Consider the following 18,637-nt stretch of genomic DNA (forward strand, 5'->3'; position numbering starts at 1 on the left):
GTGTTTTCCTCCCCCCCGAGGCATCCTAGGTGTATATGACTTTTTTCTTTCAGACGAATCCAGTCGGAGTTAGATAAAAAAATTGTCCTGGCTATTCCAAGCTCTATCATTGCAGTCAGCGGGTGTTGCAGTGCTTCTGTCCAAAAGAAGTTAAATGAAAAGCGGCCATCCATAAAAAAAGTGTCTCACGCGGCTCCGGGGGGTGAACAAAGGCGTTTTCAACAACCAGAGCAGAACAAAGGCAAATCGATGCGTTTTTGTAAGAAAAATATCCATATTCAAAACATAATCACTTTAATGTAGCTTGCGCTCACTGTTGCTAAGTCCGACTGGATTCGTCCGAAAGAAGAAAGCCATATACACCTAGGATGGCTCTGGGGTGAGTAAAACACAGCCTAATTTTTATTTTTGGGTGAACTAACCCTTTAAGACTGGTTTTGTGGTCAAGGGTCACATTTATGTAAATAGTCTGCTATACTGTTTTGAAAATCTCATTGATTTACATATCTGAATTTCATTTTAATTTTTGGCCACAGCTGCACCAAATTGCATATTTTTCCTCAGAATAAAACTGAGGGTGTTTTTATTTTTTATTTTTGCTAAAAGTAGTTCCATTAAAAAACAAAATATATAAAAATACATATTTTCAAAATATTTCAAATCTGATGATTAAACATGATTAAACTTTACATGATTAAAATAACAATAATATCGTATTATTTTTTTTAACAGTTATTTTTATTTTTGCTAGAGTCCCTTTTGGTAGAAAAGCAAAATTACCTGCCACTATGTGAGAAGTGCCCACATTTGGTTGGTGGTGAGTAGGGATATGCCGGTATCAAATTTTCATGTTGCGATTAATTGCTAATGCTTTTATCACGGTATACGGTATTCACGGTATTTAGAAGAGCCCACGATAACAATATCGTGCATATTCATTACCGTGATATATCGCATTACCGAATACTGGCACAAGTCTAGTGGTGAGTGTTAATTTCTCACTCTGTTCATATAGTTTATTAATGGCTGGAACAAAAGCCCACAGGACCCTTGGGCACATCCGTCATTCCCCCCTAACTAGTTTGATTCATGTGAAGCAACTATGTACTGTAAGTTTATCAAGGTGTGGTTGGGACCCCAGGGCGTCTGCAGTCTTTGAGCATGCGCTTCACATACATGGTCAGAAATCCTGCCCTTAGTTTATCCTCAAAAACTCAACATGATGCAGCCGTGTAAAATAGAGAAGAATGGCATTGTTCTGGTCATCTCCAGTGGCTCATCTCCATATGATGCTGGGAAAATGAAGAAACTTTGCCTTGGAGCAGTGATGTCATGTGAGAAGTGCTCCGAGAAAAGTAGCCTGTGTCTTCATTGTTTCGTGTAGCGTGAGAGACGGATAGAGCTCGAGAAAAGGAAAACAACTGCATCATAATGTGAATTTGGACCTATTGAGTTGGAGGAAATATCACTCCAAACTCAGTTTAACTAGTTGAGGTGGGAGGTCAAACCAGGCGTGTTCATATTCTTTGTCATAGAGCTGCAATGTTATATGTGTGCAAGAAGTGGCAGGATGTTGTCAGCTCAGTTCCACATGAATGACTCTTTCCTTCCACCATCACTGTTCTCTGTCTCATCTTACAGAGAGAGTCAAACCGACACAGACTGCACAGATTCAACTGTTCAGATGGGAATGTTTGCTTAGATAGATCATCTTGGGTGAGATGAAATGAGCAGAGATTTACCAGTGTATAAAGTTGATCTTTAGTACTGCTGGAAATCCACCTGGTGAATGAATAACTATTAATGGAATGTTGCTTTGGAAACATTTTTGAATGGTTTGGAAAGTCTTTTGGGAGGTTTATTTTTTAGGTCAAGAAAGAAAAAGAGAACATCTGCCATGTTAAAGGAATAGTTCACTGAAAGATGAAAGATATTTTTTATCATTTACTCACCCTTATGTTGTTCCAAACCTGTATGAATTTCTTTCTTCTGCAGAACACAAAAGAAGATATTTTGAAGAATGATGTTAGCCAAACAGTTACTGGTAGCCATTGACTTCCATAGTATTTTTTTATTTATTTATTTTTTTTTCTTCATTTTTTTATGCTTGAAGGAACTTGAGGGTGAGTAAATGATGACAGAATTTTCATTTGGGTGAACTATCCCTTTAAGTAGAGTTTGTCAAAATACAGAAATGTTTAACTTTTGCTACAATACCTTGAAAATAACAATAATACCTTTTTCGAAACCACAGAGAAAAATTGCCACAACATTAAGGACTAATATCTAATAGTCTAAGTATTTTCTTTTCAACTGAAACTCTGCTGTCTGAGATTCCTCAGGCCTAATAGCTCTGAGTGGGATTATATAATAATAATAATAATAAAACATATATTATAATATGTATCATTACATTTTGTTTACTTGTGTTTTTGTCTTTTTCTTACAACTGTGAGAAATACATAAATGCAAAATAAATTTATATGCAAATTTGTATATGCAAAAAAAGTCACCGTGTTTATTATTACTACTATTATTGAATTATTAGAATGACTATTTTATATAATAATAACATTAGTGCACTATATATAAAATAGATTAATATTACATAATAAGTATATTATTTTAGTTTACAGAAATAAAATTACGATACTCATGTAATTTATTCACTTACCAAAGTTAAACTCTCTAGTTTTGGCGAATGTTTCTTACAAAAGATTTACAAATGCTTCTCATTGCAAATCTAGTGAAATGCTGTAATAATCTGTCCACAAAAATGTAGGAAATTATGGCGATGTGACAATAAAGTGTATCTGGTGCTTATGTTAAATTCATAGCACATGCAGAGTAGGGATGCGCCGATCCGATATTCATATCGGGTATCGGCTCCGATAGTGCCATTTTTCTCAGATCGGGTATCGGTCAGAGAGAGCCGATCCAAATCCGAGGTTTTTTTTTTTTTTTTTTTTTCCCGATTGTGCGAATTATTCTGTGTTACTTTTGAAGCCATACGATAGCTTAATGTGAGCTACATATGAATATTTATAGGGATGCGCCGATCCGATATTCATATCGGGTATCGGCTCCGATAGTGCCATTTTTCTCGGATCGGGTATTGGTCAGAGAGGGCCGATCTAAATCCAAGATTTTTTTTTTTTTCCCCCGATTGTGCGAATTATTCTGTGTTACTTCTGAAGCCATACGATAGCTTAATGTGAGCTACATATGAATATTTAAGTCCTTACATTAAAGTTCACACAAACTCTTTTCTCCGCTGTGGCTGTCAGTCATTCGTTCAGCCTTTAAACCCTGGTCGCGTTCGGTTACAGCAGTCAGTTCGGTAAATCTCTCTCCACGATCATTCTGTGTTCCCATTATACTTGATTTGTAAATACATGTCTATGATTTAGCAAAAAGGACTTTTTATCTTCTTGCCGGAGTTTACTGTTGTTTTGTTACTTGCTACCGGGTGTCTGTGAGAACAAAACACGGGCGTAGAAAAGACTAAATTGTTTTTAACGTGCACAGTAACTGAAATGTAAAACTGTTAAAAGAAAGGCTCAATAACTGTTGCACAGATATAATACACTACGCACAATTTCTCTTCCCTTTGTGCTTTGCAGTTTTTAACACGAAGCGCTTACAATGTGCGCATCCGGTGTGCAGAATGATGCGCTTGAAGCAACACGGAGTCAGGCTCACTGTGAACTGAGATGCTCTGAAAACACCAGATCATGATCTGTACTTGTATTGATACTGCGGAAATTGAGTATTAAAGTATTATTAGTACTTTTTTTAAATATTCAGAATTGATATGTATCAATAAATCTATATTTTTAACAGCAATAATGCAAAACAATCAGAAACATCAAGGATATCAAGTTTGCCTGCTATTTAACGTCTTAATCAATAGCAGGAGTCTGAGGTTGCAACTAATGAATGGCTTCCATCTTGGTCTTCATAAGAAATTCATCTTGTGTTTTGATGTTAATTTCTTCCCAAGTTCCCAGTGTGCACTGATGATCAGCGCAATAACCACCTGGTGAATAGACATAAGTGGTGTGAATGAACAGTGATGAAGAGCCTGTCTCATCTTGTCTCATCTGCACTGTGTTTTAGATGGTCCATCTTAATAGGGTCAGTGGTCTATAAATAAATAACCCGGAAACCTTCCCTAACTTATGCATAATGTTATTGGACTCTGTACAAGCTGTGCTATTGATTATGCTTCAGGTTTGCCATGGATGACATCCTCTTAATAATGTTTCTGGAATGATTCAGAAAAAAGTCTTGGAATATCCTGGAAGTGTAGGCCTCTTCATTGCCTCTCATGTATGTGGTTGTGCACACATTCATTCACGCATCATGTGCTTGTGTGTGTGTGTGTGTGTGTGTGTGTGTGTGTGTGTGTGTGTGTGTGTGTGTGCGCGGTGAGCCACATGCCGATGCTTCAGCAGACAGCTGACTGCTGCCCACATCGGTGTAAAGGCACTGGCATGCTAACTCAATAGAGGAAACATAGCCGTACCCAACTGTGTGTTTGTCTGATGGACAGACTGCTCTTGTTAGTGTCAGGATGTTGTTTGCTAGTAGGTGTCTTGATTTTCTCTGAAATGAGACTGAAAAGTCTGTGTGGAGATGTAAATAAATGTCTGAATTAGATGGACATACATAAACAACTCTTGCTCTTCAAAGTCATCAGTTCTGTAATCAATGAGCCAGAATCACTGCTTTAATCTAATAGGTTCACTAATTGTAGCTACTAGTTCTGGTATATACAAATAATAGAATATAACAAGGAAAAAAATAAGATAAATTGATTATCATTATCTTTTTATTCATTTTGTGTCTCTTATAATATTCTATTATTTGTAATAATAATAATAGTTATTATTATTATAATTTGCTAACATAATAATAATATACACCTATTTTTTTATGATAGTAAATTTTAATAGCTGTTATATTATTATTATTATTATTATTATTATTATCATTATATACGTATTATTATATAATAATAGACAAATTGACCAAAAATGGTTTCTGTTAACAATAATAATAATTATTAATAATAATAATAATATCAATTAATTATATAAATAATATACTGTACATAATTTATAAGTTATTTTTTATAATATTTATAAAAGAAATATAAATATTATTATTATTATAATCTAAATAATAAAATATTAATATTAATACATATTTTTATGTATATGCAAAATAAGTCACAATGTTTATTATTACTACCTTGCTTAAATTATAAAATTCTAAAAATTATTTTTCAAAATTAAACTATTTATAATTATTGAGAAGAGGCAATTCACAAAACTAGCCAATGATATCTCAATTATTTACAAGAAAGTCACAATTATGCATGCACAAAAGTATAACAAATTCAAGAACAACAACATTAACACATTTTAAGGGTTATGAAAGTTGTTAATTCTCAAACCAGGTCTTGAGAAAAGCTTAACAAACCGGGGATGTGCCTCGCAGCAGTGATGTCATGTGAACTGGGCTGAGCGAAACACTAGCCTGTGTCTTCATTGTTTTGCATAGTGTGAGACCGAGAGAGAGGAAGGCAACGGCATCATTAGTGTCAACATATACTGAGGGAGATGAAATATCACTTTGATTTGAGGATTTGAGGACTCGTTTTATATTTGATATACATATTGGCCAATAAAACAAACTGTCTCCGCTATCAGAAGATAGACAATGATGATTTAGAGTTGATCAGCACACAAATTATATCATGCATGTCTAGCTCAAGTCATGTGCTTCTGACTGGATTTAGCCCTGTATGTGTTAGCGTGTCAGGATTCTTGCTTTCTCTCCTGTAACTCTTCCTCCAGCAACACTGCTCTCTCTCAATCTCAATCCTTCTTAGTCACAACCCAGGAGTGAAAATTGCAGAGAGAATAGTCCTGTGTTCCTGCACTGTTTTAGGACGTCTGCAGGAACTCGATGTTCTCACGGTCACACCCTCCACCGCCTCGGAATTACATGCGCGTAAACGTACGGGTACAGTACCTCAGACACGCAATACTGCAGGACAAAGAACCTCTGCTTTTGTAAATTTGCCAAAACAAGCTGATTCTGTAATTTAAATATAATATAATATAATTTAATACAATACAATACAATATATATACAATAAAATAAATTGCATTTTCAGCACGGGCAGCACTACAAAGGCCAAACAGTTACATGTAGCTTTGGGGCTGTTAGTTACTGACGTGTGCCCAACAACATTTTCATTATTTAACAGATGACAAGCCACTCAATGAGCTGTCGCTGCATCTGCATCATCATACAGCATTCTCGTCCTCCTGACTTCCCCTTTTTGGCGTCCTTATGTTATGTAAAAGCTCTGCCTCTCCCAGATGTGTAACTGAGGCGGATGTTTGATGCTTTGTTGATGTTGACCACACCTGGAAAAGCTGGAATAAAAGGACGTCAATGAAAGATTGTGTTTGTGACTGTGTTTATAGGTTTAGAGATATTTGTGAAGCTGAAGGCAGGACTTCTGTTATTTACACGTGAGAGCAACAAAGACAACAGAGAGCAACATGGAGTAATGCTGAAAAACTGAGCAAGACTTGTCCCAAAAAAATCAATTTTATAATTATTTTTTTAATTGATCCATATCAGTTGATATTAAATATTCACTGATTGTTGTTAAATATCCTTAAATATTTAAATAACAATATTAAATTATTGAATATTGTTAAATTATAAATAATAAATCATATTATTTATATTTAATTTTGCATGTTCGTTTACTCCTATTCAAGAATTTCAAAAACTAAAACCATAAAAACATTTTCGTTACTTGAAATGAAATAAAATAAATGTTAACTGAAATAAAATAAAAACATATTTTATTTCAACTAGTTTTAGAGGAAACTGTTTTCATTTAGTTTATTTTGGAGTACTAAAATAACTACAACTAAATAAATTAAAACTATAAAAAAATATTATATTGACATATTTAAAAAAAAACAAAAGCAAAAAAAAATGTCATGTAAAATTAAAGTGAAAACAAAAAATATAAAAATAGTTCAAAATATTAACAAAAATCTAATCAACACTGCCTCTATTTTAACATTTTGATTACCTTCTCCATTATCTATTGCTTACTTAATCTTTAAAAATTTAACGTATATCATTTAATAACACTGTTAAATGTAATTTTAAGCAAATCTCAAAATGAATATTTATTTTACACACTGTAAATTATAATGTTGTGATGCCTAAATGCACTTGGTAGCATTTAAAACCATTGGTTTTATTTAATGGTTTACAATTTTAATATTGACCATTTATTGACCATTTATAATTATCTTCTTTATCCGTATTGGCCAGAATTGTAATATACTGTAGATGGATCCCTATTTATTTAACATTATGGTGATATAAAATTACTCATATGAGATTTTGTTAATACTGCGCACTCCTAGTAGTTAAGTGTTATTAAACAACGAAAAGCAAGTCTGCTGGTAATGAATGAATCCTTCTACACTCTGTTTAGGGGCCTTTCTGTGTTTACAATCCCAAGCAGGCTAGACTTGCTGGTAGCTGAGCTCTAGTGCAGTGTAGTACACAGAGGATTAGATTGCATAAGAGCAGGACACTTATGATATTTGTTTTCCTCATGACAAGGATTAAAGTCTGGAACATTAGCAAGGTATGAACTACTACTGCAAATCCACACCTGGAAAAGTGTCAGTATTGAAATAGAGATGTGATCGGTGGAAGTGGTGAAATGTTTAGGAGACCTCATCTGTTTGAGCAGTCGCTTACATAACAATAATTACACTTTTTTTTTTGTATGTTCTCACTGATAAGACGTTTCGTATAACCTCCTTTATAAACATAATTAATTCTCTGTACTATGTTTGAGTCTGGTTGTAGTTTATTGACAAAGGGTTGAGGACTAATCTGTATATAGATTATCTGTATTCCTCCTTATTTGATCTAGTTCGGAAATGATCAGACCTTCTGTTTGCTGTTTTGGGATGTTTGCCATACGTTTGCATGAAAAAACGGTTCGTTTTTACCATTCTTTCAGTAATTGCATAATGTAATTTGCTCTGCATGAACTGTTCTAGCAGCTCAATTGTGTTAGTTAGGTTTAATTGATCGCTCATTGGCTGTCGGGTCATGTCAGTCTCCTGATGTGAGCACAAGCCAGGCTGATTTTCACGAGTACATCCGCTCCTGCTGCCTGAACTTACTCTAAAATGATTGAATTGAACTGGTACAAAACAACACTAGGCCAGTCAATCAACTCCTTGATGGCTCTTATGATAACAGAGGGCATCTTTTGGCGCTTTTCCACTGCGTGGTACGACTCGGCTCGGTACGGCTCAGTACGGTACGGCACGGCTCGGTTTGCGTTTCCACTGCAGTTTAGTATCACTTTAGAGTGGGCGGGATTATTCACATGTCATTATAGTTGCGCCGCCTCTCGCTTACATAACAATAATTACACTTTTTTTTTGTATGTTCTCACTGATAAGACGTTTCGTATAACCTCCTTTATAAACATAATTAATTCTCTGTACTATGTTTGAGTCTGGTTGTAGTTTATTGACAAAGGGTTGAGGACTAATCTGTATATAGATTATCTGTATTCCTCCTTATTTGATCTAGTTCGGAAATGATCAGACCTTCTGTTTGCTGTTTTGGGATGTTTGCCATACGTTTGCATGAAAAAACGGTTCGTTTTTACCATTCTTTCAGTAATTGCATAATGTAATTTGCTCTGCATGAACTGTTCTAGCAGCTCAATTGTGTTAGTTAGGTTTAATTGATCGCTCATTGGCTGTCGGGTCATGTCAGTCTCCTGATGTGAGCACAAGCCAGGCTGATTTTCACGAGTACATCCGCTCCTGCTGCCTGAACTTACTCTAAAATGATTGAATTGAACTGGTACAAAACAACACTAGGCCAGTCAATCAACTCCTTGATGGCTCTTATGATAACAGAGGGCATCTTTTGGCGCTTTTCCACTGCGTGGTACGACTCGGCTCGGTACGGCTCAGTACGGTACGGCACGGCTCGGTTTGCGTTTCCACTGCAGTTTAGTATCACTTTAGAGTGGGCGGGATTATTCACATGTCATTATAGTTGCGCCGCCTCTACTGTCGCGACTCCTAAAAAACGTTTTCATTCCGCGTCGCCCCATCAAGCTCTCACTGGATCCGCTCCTCTGCTATCAACGAGAGCAACGTCTGTACTTCCTCAACAGGGGGAACAGCCACTTTTTGGTTGTTAAAAAAAGGTGCGCTCGTTCAAACAGTTGCGTTCGATCCTTCGCTGGCTGTGCTGATTTAAATCTAGCGGTTCTGTTGTGTTTGTGTCGCAAGTTCAGTGACGCAGGTAGTGACGATTCTCTCCGGCCAATCCGTGATCAGCAGAGTTTACACGTCACGTTTTGGTAACGGTACGGTTCGCTTGGAACCCCAACCGAAGTGGTACTAAAAAAAGTACCAGGTACCAGGTACTGTACCCAGTGGAAAAACCCCCAAAAGTGAACCGTACCGAGCCGTACCGTGCCGTACCATGCAGTGGAAAAGCGCCATTTGTTTACAGAAACAGTCAGGCACGCGGTGGGTAATGTCGCGATACTGCACGGGTTCATATTTATCTGGAAATGTGATGCACTGAAAGATACTCGTTTTCACTAGCCCTGAGGCTCAAACTAAATATTGCTGCTATTTTTAGAAAGTTCACATAGCCTATAATGTGTCACAATATTTTTTATTGTTAATAAATAAATAAATAATGTAAATAATTAAATTAACATTAATTGATGAACTCCGCATCACCGACACTGTTATTGAACTAAAATAAATCAATGCTAAACTGACTCAAGCTGACGTCTCTATTGCCTTCTGTAGAGCTGCTTATAGCTGAATTAAGCTTGTTTCATAATTTATGAATTTTGCACTTATTGAACTAAACTGAATCAACACTAAACTGACTTGAGCTGAATATTGACAGTATTATCTTCTGAAGAGCTGCTTTCATAGTTGAACTGAGTTTGCTTTATAACTACTGAACTTAGCGACGTTCACAGTTAACTAAATTGAATCCACATTAAACTAAATTGAGCTCAATAATGATTCTGTTGTTTTTTAGAGCCGTTTTACAGCTAAATTTGTATTTGTTTCCTAACTGTAAAACTAAAAAAACATGAATACTGTTATTTTCTTGTGTATTACTGTGAAGCTGCTTTGAAACAGCCTGAATTGTTTTAAGTGCTAAATGAATAAATGTGACTTGACTTAATAATATATAATATAATAGTATGTTAGTAATATATTTTTATATAATGTGTCAGAATATTTTTATATTATAAAACTAAGCCTTATTTTCAAGTCCTGTTTGAGACAGAAATCCAGCGTTTGTCAAATCTGAATATCTGAATTCCCCGTCCATTAAAGCAATGCAGGCCTCTGAGAGTCATAAGACTGTAATGAGGCTTATCCATGAGGTTGTTGACTCTCTCTTTCTTTTGATCTAGTCTCTGATGCCTTTTATCAGGGGTCATGATATAGGTTGTAAAATAGAGGTTAATGTCATAGCACATGTTGCTTCTGATGTCATGACTTTATGGTTATAATGAATGTGACTGTGTGTGTTACAGATCATAGAGTCTCTGGGTATAATGATCTACAAGGCTTTGGATTACGGCCTGAAGGAGCATGAGGAGAGAGAGCTCAGCCCTCCTCTGGAGCAGCTCATCGACCTCATGACCAACATGGCAGACACAGAAACAGACTGTCCTGATGAGGGATATGAGGCAACGGAGGAAGAGGATGAGGGAGAGGAAGAACCCACGGAAGTCTCCAACATTCGTGGCTACCGTGAAATCATTTCTGTGAGTATTGATAGAGAGTTATACATCTGCTTGTTGTCATAATTGTCATTATTAGGGCTGCCCTCGACTAAGGATTTTTCTGGTCGACTAGTAGTCATTAATTTTAAACATTGGTCGAGATGGCAGAAAGCGCATCCTGTTTGCTTTCATTATTTTACAAAAGCACGTTTTGTTGTTATTGTGAGTGCACAAAAATAAACGTAGAGTCTTTACAGATTTGAAAGATGTATTACTCTTATCTGTATGACCAAAAATTACGGAGTAGCCTATTTTAAGAGCAAGTGAGCGCACCGGCGCCTCCATCTGTCCTGCAGTGAGCGCTAATCTTCTCTGCTTGCATTCCTTTGAGCAATAAAACCAGTGGTATCAGCATTAGTTGCCATGGAACCAGAGGCCTGTTCTGCTTTCCTGAGGTGTTACACATTTCGGGGGAAGGGTCCATAGGTCCTCATATGGCTTGTTAACTGAGGGGTGTTACAGAGTATTTGTTAAATCAAATGAAAAATTGTGTGTTTGATTGGTCCAGATGCTACATAGCGCACATTTCTCTGGGTTAACATTAGATTGAGCGGCCATGTAAAGTTGCTAATACTTACATATTTCAGATGATAAGCCATATTTGTGGTGGATGATTGATAGGCGAGCGTTTGGATGTCCTGCCGGATGTAGCTACTGTATTACCATAGATCAGCCGTTAACGATCTGCGTGACTGCCAATGTGGCAAAAAAAAACTTTTTTTTTCTGCGACTAAAAAATGTTGGTCGACCAAGCCTCTTCTGGTCGACTAACGATTAGTCGACTATTAGGGGGCAGCCCTAGTCATTATCAATAATTTTATCATTATTGGCGTTGGCCATAAAATTGTGCCCGCCTGTCCGATTAACACAAGTGGTGTTTGCCCATTTGGCCAGTTACAAAATCTACCAATAGCCTTGTAAATTGTATTTTTTGAGTGAATAATTTGTAAATCAAGTGTTTTATTTAATTTCATCCTGTTTGCCATCCTCAGGTTGTATCCCATAAATTGATTTATTTGTTACATAATAAAATGTATGGGATACAATTTACAAATGCTATTATCATTTAATATAGCAATATCTAATAATATAATTTAGTAATAATATATTAATATCTGTCAAAATTTAAATATAAATTATTAATTAAATAGTTAATTTATTAATAATGAATTTGCATCAATAATAATTTAAGTATTAATGAGCATCTTTTTAAAAACATGTTTACATCAAAATTATGTATTTCTTTATTTAACACATAAAATGTATGAGATACAATGTACAAATGCTAACATTTTATATTAAATGTGAAAATTGAAATATAAATTTTTAATTAAATAAAAATAATTTTTATTGATTTTCATAAATATTACTTTATTAATGAATTTATTTTAATTTTAAAATATTATGATCAAACCTATATATGTATTTAATTATTTATTTATTTATTTATTAAATGCATACAATGTATGGGATACATTGCACAGTTGCTATTTTTATTAATCAAAATGTTACCAATAATTGAAACTGTTAAAAATATAATTTTAATTAAATATAATTAGTTTGTTAATAATTAATTCACATACATATTAAGTAATATATTAATGAATTAATATTGAATTTTAATATATGAATATATTTTAGTACAAATACTGAAAAATTGTGGATCTTGGGAAGCAAGATCTTCCTCACAGATCCTGAGTTGGGTTTATCTGCTCTCTCTTAAGATCGGTGTCAGTGTTATTTACTGAGAGTTAGTCTCTCAGCTGCTATTCATTATGCTTCTCCCTCAGGCCCACTCCAGTAACGCATTACCCTGAGACTCCATAAAGGCATTCAGAAAAATAGCAGCAGCAGTTATTTTAAATTACAGTCATATTTATCAATACACTAATGGAGAAGCTCTTTACTAACTGTGCAATGAAAGATTATGACCAGACTGAGACCAGACAGATACTAGCTTTAAGTATGAATTAGCATCGTAGTAAGGAATACCTTTTATTGTCTTTTAACTTGTTCTTCACCATGAAAATACCCATAGAAACTGTTAAATGACAAACAAACAAACAACATACATCTGGTAATGGTCAGTTTGGGTCACAGTGTGTTCTAAACTATTCTGCAGGGCCGTTTCACGACTTGTTAGATAATGTCTGTCCTTTCATGCCTTCCTTTCAGTCTCCTACTTTAGTGATGAGGTCGAGCGCAGAAACAAACCGTGACACTAGATTTCTCTGTGCTGAACCTGGTGAAATCTTTTCAATTCTCTATTTAGACAGAGAAAGATTGAAAGAAATAAAGAGGATGAGAACAGAAGATAGTGGATTTCTTTGGAGACATGTGCCTCTTTCATTATTCGTTTGAAATGGGAAAGTAAAAAGGCTTCCTGCAGTGTTTCTTTAACTTCCTCTGCAACATCCTCCTTAAATGGTTTTCATTGTTGCCTGTTTTTGCTTCTTATCTCTCTCCTGTCGGGTCTAGCAGGATTTTTTCCAAGTTGTATTCACTTTCCCTTGTCGTACACGATTTTCTCGTTAAGCGTGATTCCTCAGCAAAATACGTCACGGAGACAAGGAATCTATGCTGTGTAAGACATTCCTGAAGAGGGCAGAGCTCAAAGAGAAGGTGTGGGGAAAAATGTAATTGAGCCGGTTGGAGGTGTATCTGGTCAGCGTAATTGTGCATTTTAAAATACATGTCGTGCTCAAACTATTATACTTGAGACGCTGAACTTTAAATGGGCCTGTGTTTTTGACCTGCCAGGCATGCAAGCTTTGGGTTTGGCTCTCTGCTATGTGCCAAAACATAATGTGTAACGCCAGGATTAACTTGTTAGATTCGGAAGATGGTTTTCTTAAAGTCTGTGTTAAAAGATGCAAGGATTAACTCATCAGACAGAGTTGGACGAGACCTGCATTGACCTTAAATGCACTTCTGTCCTCTGAAACACAGTCAGCTATTTTAGGGAAGAGACTTTGACAAACAGAACAGTTACTAACGATTTGTAGTCGTACTGTAACCAATTTGCTCATGAATGGGCCAAAGCAGTGGAATGTTTGAGATAATTTCTGTGTGCAGTATATTTATAGCAACATTCAAATGGGAAACAAATAAAAATTAAAAATTCCTCTCTGATTCTTTGTTTGGTCTCAATCTAAGGGACAATAACATATGGTCATATGATGGTTGCCCAAACTGGGGTTTGTGAGTTGATAAAAAGGTAATAATTAATTCAAACTTAAATTTTTTAATTTAAATAAATACACTTCAACCCAAATATTCAGATTTGTGTAGCACATTTTATGGAGGACTGTTTACTGATCCTGGGAGAGTAGACTACAATGCCGGCTGTTCTGACTCAAAGACTGTAAGTGCGTTTTATATATTTAAAGAGTTTTTATATTTTATATATTTAAAGCGAGTTTTTTGGGCAGTGTAGAGTAGGGCTTGTTGTTTGTCATTTCTCCGATCACAAATGCAGACATGGTTTTATGTTTACGCGGTGCGATGCAACTCAACGCGTAAAAAGAGTACAAGTCATTATAATCCATAATTATGTCCCCACTGGATGCAACAAATGCCTCGTTTATAATGGGTTTTCATGTTTTTGAATCATCGCTCCTGCCTGACAGGGCATCATCACAATGTGGTAAGGGGTGTAACATTTCCATCACACGCTTGAGGTATTCGGCCAATCACAATGCACTGGATAGCTGGCCAATCACAGCACACCTCGCTTTTTCAGAACGATGAGCTTTGTAAAAATCGACGCGTTTCAGAAAGGCGGGGCATAGAGGAGAAACAATAATGTACAGTATGTGGAAAATAATGTTTTTTGAACCTTAAACCGCATAAACACATTTAATTACACCAAATACACAAAATAATGTTATTTTTAGCAGCATCATATGACCCCTTTAAAATCTCAGTGGGTACTTAAAAGGATAGTTTGTAAATTAAGGAAAAAAAAAGGAAAATTTGTAAAAATTTGTCATGACCAAGTAAATATTTTAGGTCAAAAAGGTTCTACTGACAAACATTTTGGCTCTAATGCTGTGATGTACGTCTCACTGTTTTCTCCTCTCCAGCTGTGCACGTCTCACCTCCCCAGCCCATCAGATGCGCCCAACCACTACCAGGCCGTATGTCGAGCCCTGTACGCAGAGACCAAGGAGCTACGCACCTTCCTGGAGAAGATCAAGAGTGCCAAAGAGGTAATGACCCTCATGTGACTCTCGTGTCTCTTCATATACCAATAGTAGATGGTTTGTTCCATCCATGAAACTGCATTTTTTAAAATCAGAAACACACACACACATATACAGTGGTGTGAAAAAGTGTTGGCCCCCTTCCTGATTTCTTATTTTTTTGCATGTTTGTCACACTTTAATGTTTCAGATCATCAAACAAATTTAAATATTAGTCAAAGATAACACAAGTAAACACAACATGCAGTTTTTAAATGAAGGTTTTTATTATTAAGGGAAAACAAAATCCAAAACTACATGGCCCTGTGTGAAGAAGTGTTTGCCCCCTGTTAAAACTGTGGTTTATCACACCTGAGTTCAATTTCTCTAGCCACACCCAGGCCTGATTACTGCCACACCTGTTCGCAATCAACAAATCTCTTAAATAGGACCTGCCTGACAAAGTGAAGTAGACAACACTTTTTCACACCACTGTGTGTGTATGTATATATATATATATACATGCACAATATGTGTTTTATTATCATTATATTTATTTATTATCTTTATATTTAATGAAAGCATTATAAGCATACCAAACGGTTACGTACCGAAGGTTTTTTTTTTTGCTCCGTTTATTTTCGTTTGCTGAAGAGCTGTACTCCCAGTTCTGTGTCATTTATGCCCCAAAAAAATTGTGTTTAGAGTCATCGTCTTACAAATCTATTCACGTGACAGGGTGAAAATCAAAATAACTGAATACAGGTACAATACTGTTCTGAAAAGCCTCATGAGGGTGTTTGTGTTTATCAGGTTGAATAGTGTTAGTGGGCTGATAGCACAAGTGACTCATAAATAGGCTGTGGACTGTGGAGGTGGATTGAAACCAACAGTGCTTTATTACCCTACACATTATCATGCTTGTTTCATCAGGTTTTAAGAAATTTTGTACTGATATGTTTTTTCCTACAGGACTTTTAGTATTCTTAGACATTCACATCTACATTTACATGATCTACACCTATCTGTTATTTCTCTTCAGCATTAAATGAGATCCTTCTATAATCGCCTCTAATTAAGGACACGACTGAGCAATATATATTTTTTAAGGTATGGGTATGTAATAATGTTTGTATTCACTGTGAAAAGAAGGTTAAGTTAAGGATAAATTATAAATGTTCTTTCGGTATTTTTTTTCACTTGTCTCATATGAATCAATGAAATATTTTTAGAGTCATTTGTAAATATAAAGACAAAATATGTCAGGCTCTTCAGTATATCTTGGTAAGTTGGTAAGCCACTTACAGTATTATTGAGGTGACTGTCAAAAAAGTGTTTAAATTATTTGTAAACAAACATTATTATGAAGTGTTATTGCTTCTAATAACATGGTGCAGAATCTACCGAATTGAGATGCTAACACTCTTTAACTATTGCTAAACAATATTTGCATATAGCATGGCCCTCATACCTCCCATTGACCGCATGTCTTGAACGCCACACAGAGACTGAATTTTCCCATCAAGTCATGCAGAAACCATCAAGTCATGCAGATTCACTCTGACGTTTTCATTGTTATAAATTATGAACAGCTGTACCTAACAATACTGGAAGACATTTTATTAGTAAACAGCATCCACTGCTTAGTGCACCAGAGACATATTTTAATTATTTTGAATTTTTATAAATTGTATTAATTATTTTTACATTTTATTATTTATTTAATTTTTATTATTAATGATTAATTATCTGTAATTGCATTATCTGCATTTAAAATTAATGATGTATTGTGTATATACTGTATATGTATTACAGTGTGCATTTTATTTTATTACTGCTTAAAAAAAACTGTCCCTGTTCAGAATTCATAGGAAATTTGAGAACGCTCTTATTGTCTTGAGTTTGTAACCCTAAATTTGACAAGGTTTATAAAAAGCTGTTTTTAAGGGGAATGCTCTATGATCGGCCTAGTCAGCCTAGTTTAGCCCTCTTTAGTACAGTGTGGCTGTTTAAACTGTAACATGTGTAATCAAGTGGCATGTGAACACCATGTAATATAAGCCTGATCCCATTGAATGTGTTCTTTCTCTCAGAGGCATTAGTTTGCATTGACCTGCTTTTTATACTGCAGCTCCTCCTCCTTTCAAAAAGGAGACCTAATCCAGCAGCACCAAGTGGCACTGGGTGGAGGTCACATGTCGGTGGGTGAAAGAGGGTCTAGAACAGGCCTGCTCAATCCTGAACCAGAATTTTGTCCTGTCTCTACTCAAACAGCTCAGTTTGTGCACACACCTGCACATTCTAAATAAATACTAATTTTCACATTTTAGAATAAAAGCATCATCAAAAGTGTGAAATAACATTAGCGAAGTGCATATTACTTGTGAAGAATAGAAGTATGAGAATTGGGACGCAGCACAAATCAGTTGCTCAGTTGAATATTACTGGCAATATTACTGTTAGATCAAGGTTGGAACTAAACGCTGCACCATAGTATTTTCCAGAATATGGATTAAGTAATCACCCCTGCTTCAGAGGAAAGGAGTGTAGAGAGCAAGTGGAAAGGGGCAGAAAAAGAAAAAGGCAGAATCAGTTGAGTGGTTCTTTTGATCTTCGCCAGATTGACAGAATAGTCTCGCTCCGATGATTCAGATTCTACACTTTTTTTCCCTCTGTTTTTCTCTTTCTTTTTTTATGCATGAGCAAAATGTGCCTTTTTAGCTTGTGTTTTGCGATGCAGCACAGTTATATTTGCTTTAAGAGATCAGACTCTCTGCTCAGATATTATTAGCTGTGTGTGTTTCCGTTCATTCATTCTAAATCTTCATCAGGGCAGGGTAAACCCCAGAGGGGACACATGGTCTCTACTTCACTTTGAGTTATTCTGAAGGAGACTGCAAGCTCACCAAAGGAATTTAATAAGCAATCCAGGCGGTAGCAAAATAATAATTTATTGTTCTGACCATAAACCTGGTTTACATTAATTCTAAGGCTATGCCGAAAAAATCCTAATTTAATCATACACAATTTGTGTACACAATGTCCTGTGATGGTAAATCTAATTTATTTTGTCATGAATGTCAAACCACTCAAAACAAATAAGATGAGAGTATACAGTATTATCGGCTGAAGTTTACTGAACACATTTTGTAGTTTGTCAATTAACCCGTGCAGGGGAAAACCATTACCGCAAAATGTGTCTGTCATATATGCCGTTGTCCCGACTTCAACCCGTGTGTGGAAATGAACTTTTGCTAGTGGATCAGTGGGTGTGGCTGTAGTACAGACTAGTTAAAGTAAAGACTGCATTAGCTGCGTATTGATCATGCCTTAATATTGGAAAGCTGGCTGGGACTGTCTGTCACATGAGAATGAATCGATTTACAAACAAGCCAGACCCACAATGGTTAAAGCGTCATTGACTTTTTCTTATTTGACCCCAGACTGAGGATAGTCTGTCATTCTACATATCCAACACCAAAGAAATGCTGAATACATTTTAATGGGATAAAAAAAATATAAAAAATAATTATAT

The 18,637-nt window shown here is 35.7% G+C and overlaps 1 protein-coding gene across 1 annotated transcript in view; it reads left to right on the forward strand.

The window, feature by feature from the left end:
- Positions 1-18,637, forward strand: part of LOC107653837 (protein spire homolog 1-like) — a 53,673-nt gene that overhangs the window by 17,949 nt on the left and 17,087 nt on the right. The window contains exons 3-4 of the mRNA XM_016440685.1: positions 10,667-10,900; positions 15,004-15,136. Coding sequence (XP_016296171.1) covers positions 10,667-10,900; positions 15,004-15,136 — 367 coding nt within the window. The remainder of the gene's footprint in view (positions 1-10,666; positions 10,901-15,003; positions 15,137-18,637) is intronic.

Source organism: Sinocyclocheilus anshuiensis, unplaced genomic scaffold (genome assembly GCF_001515605.1).
Source record: "Sinocyclocheilus anshuiensis isolate Anshui unplaced genomic scaffold, SAMN03320099.WGS_v1.1 scaffold223, whole genome shotgun sequence".
Classification (NCBI taxonomy): domain Eukaryota; kingdom Metazoa; phylum Chordata; class Actinopteri; order Cypriniformes; family Cyprinidae; genus Sinocyclocheilus; species Sinocyclocheilus anshuiensis.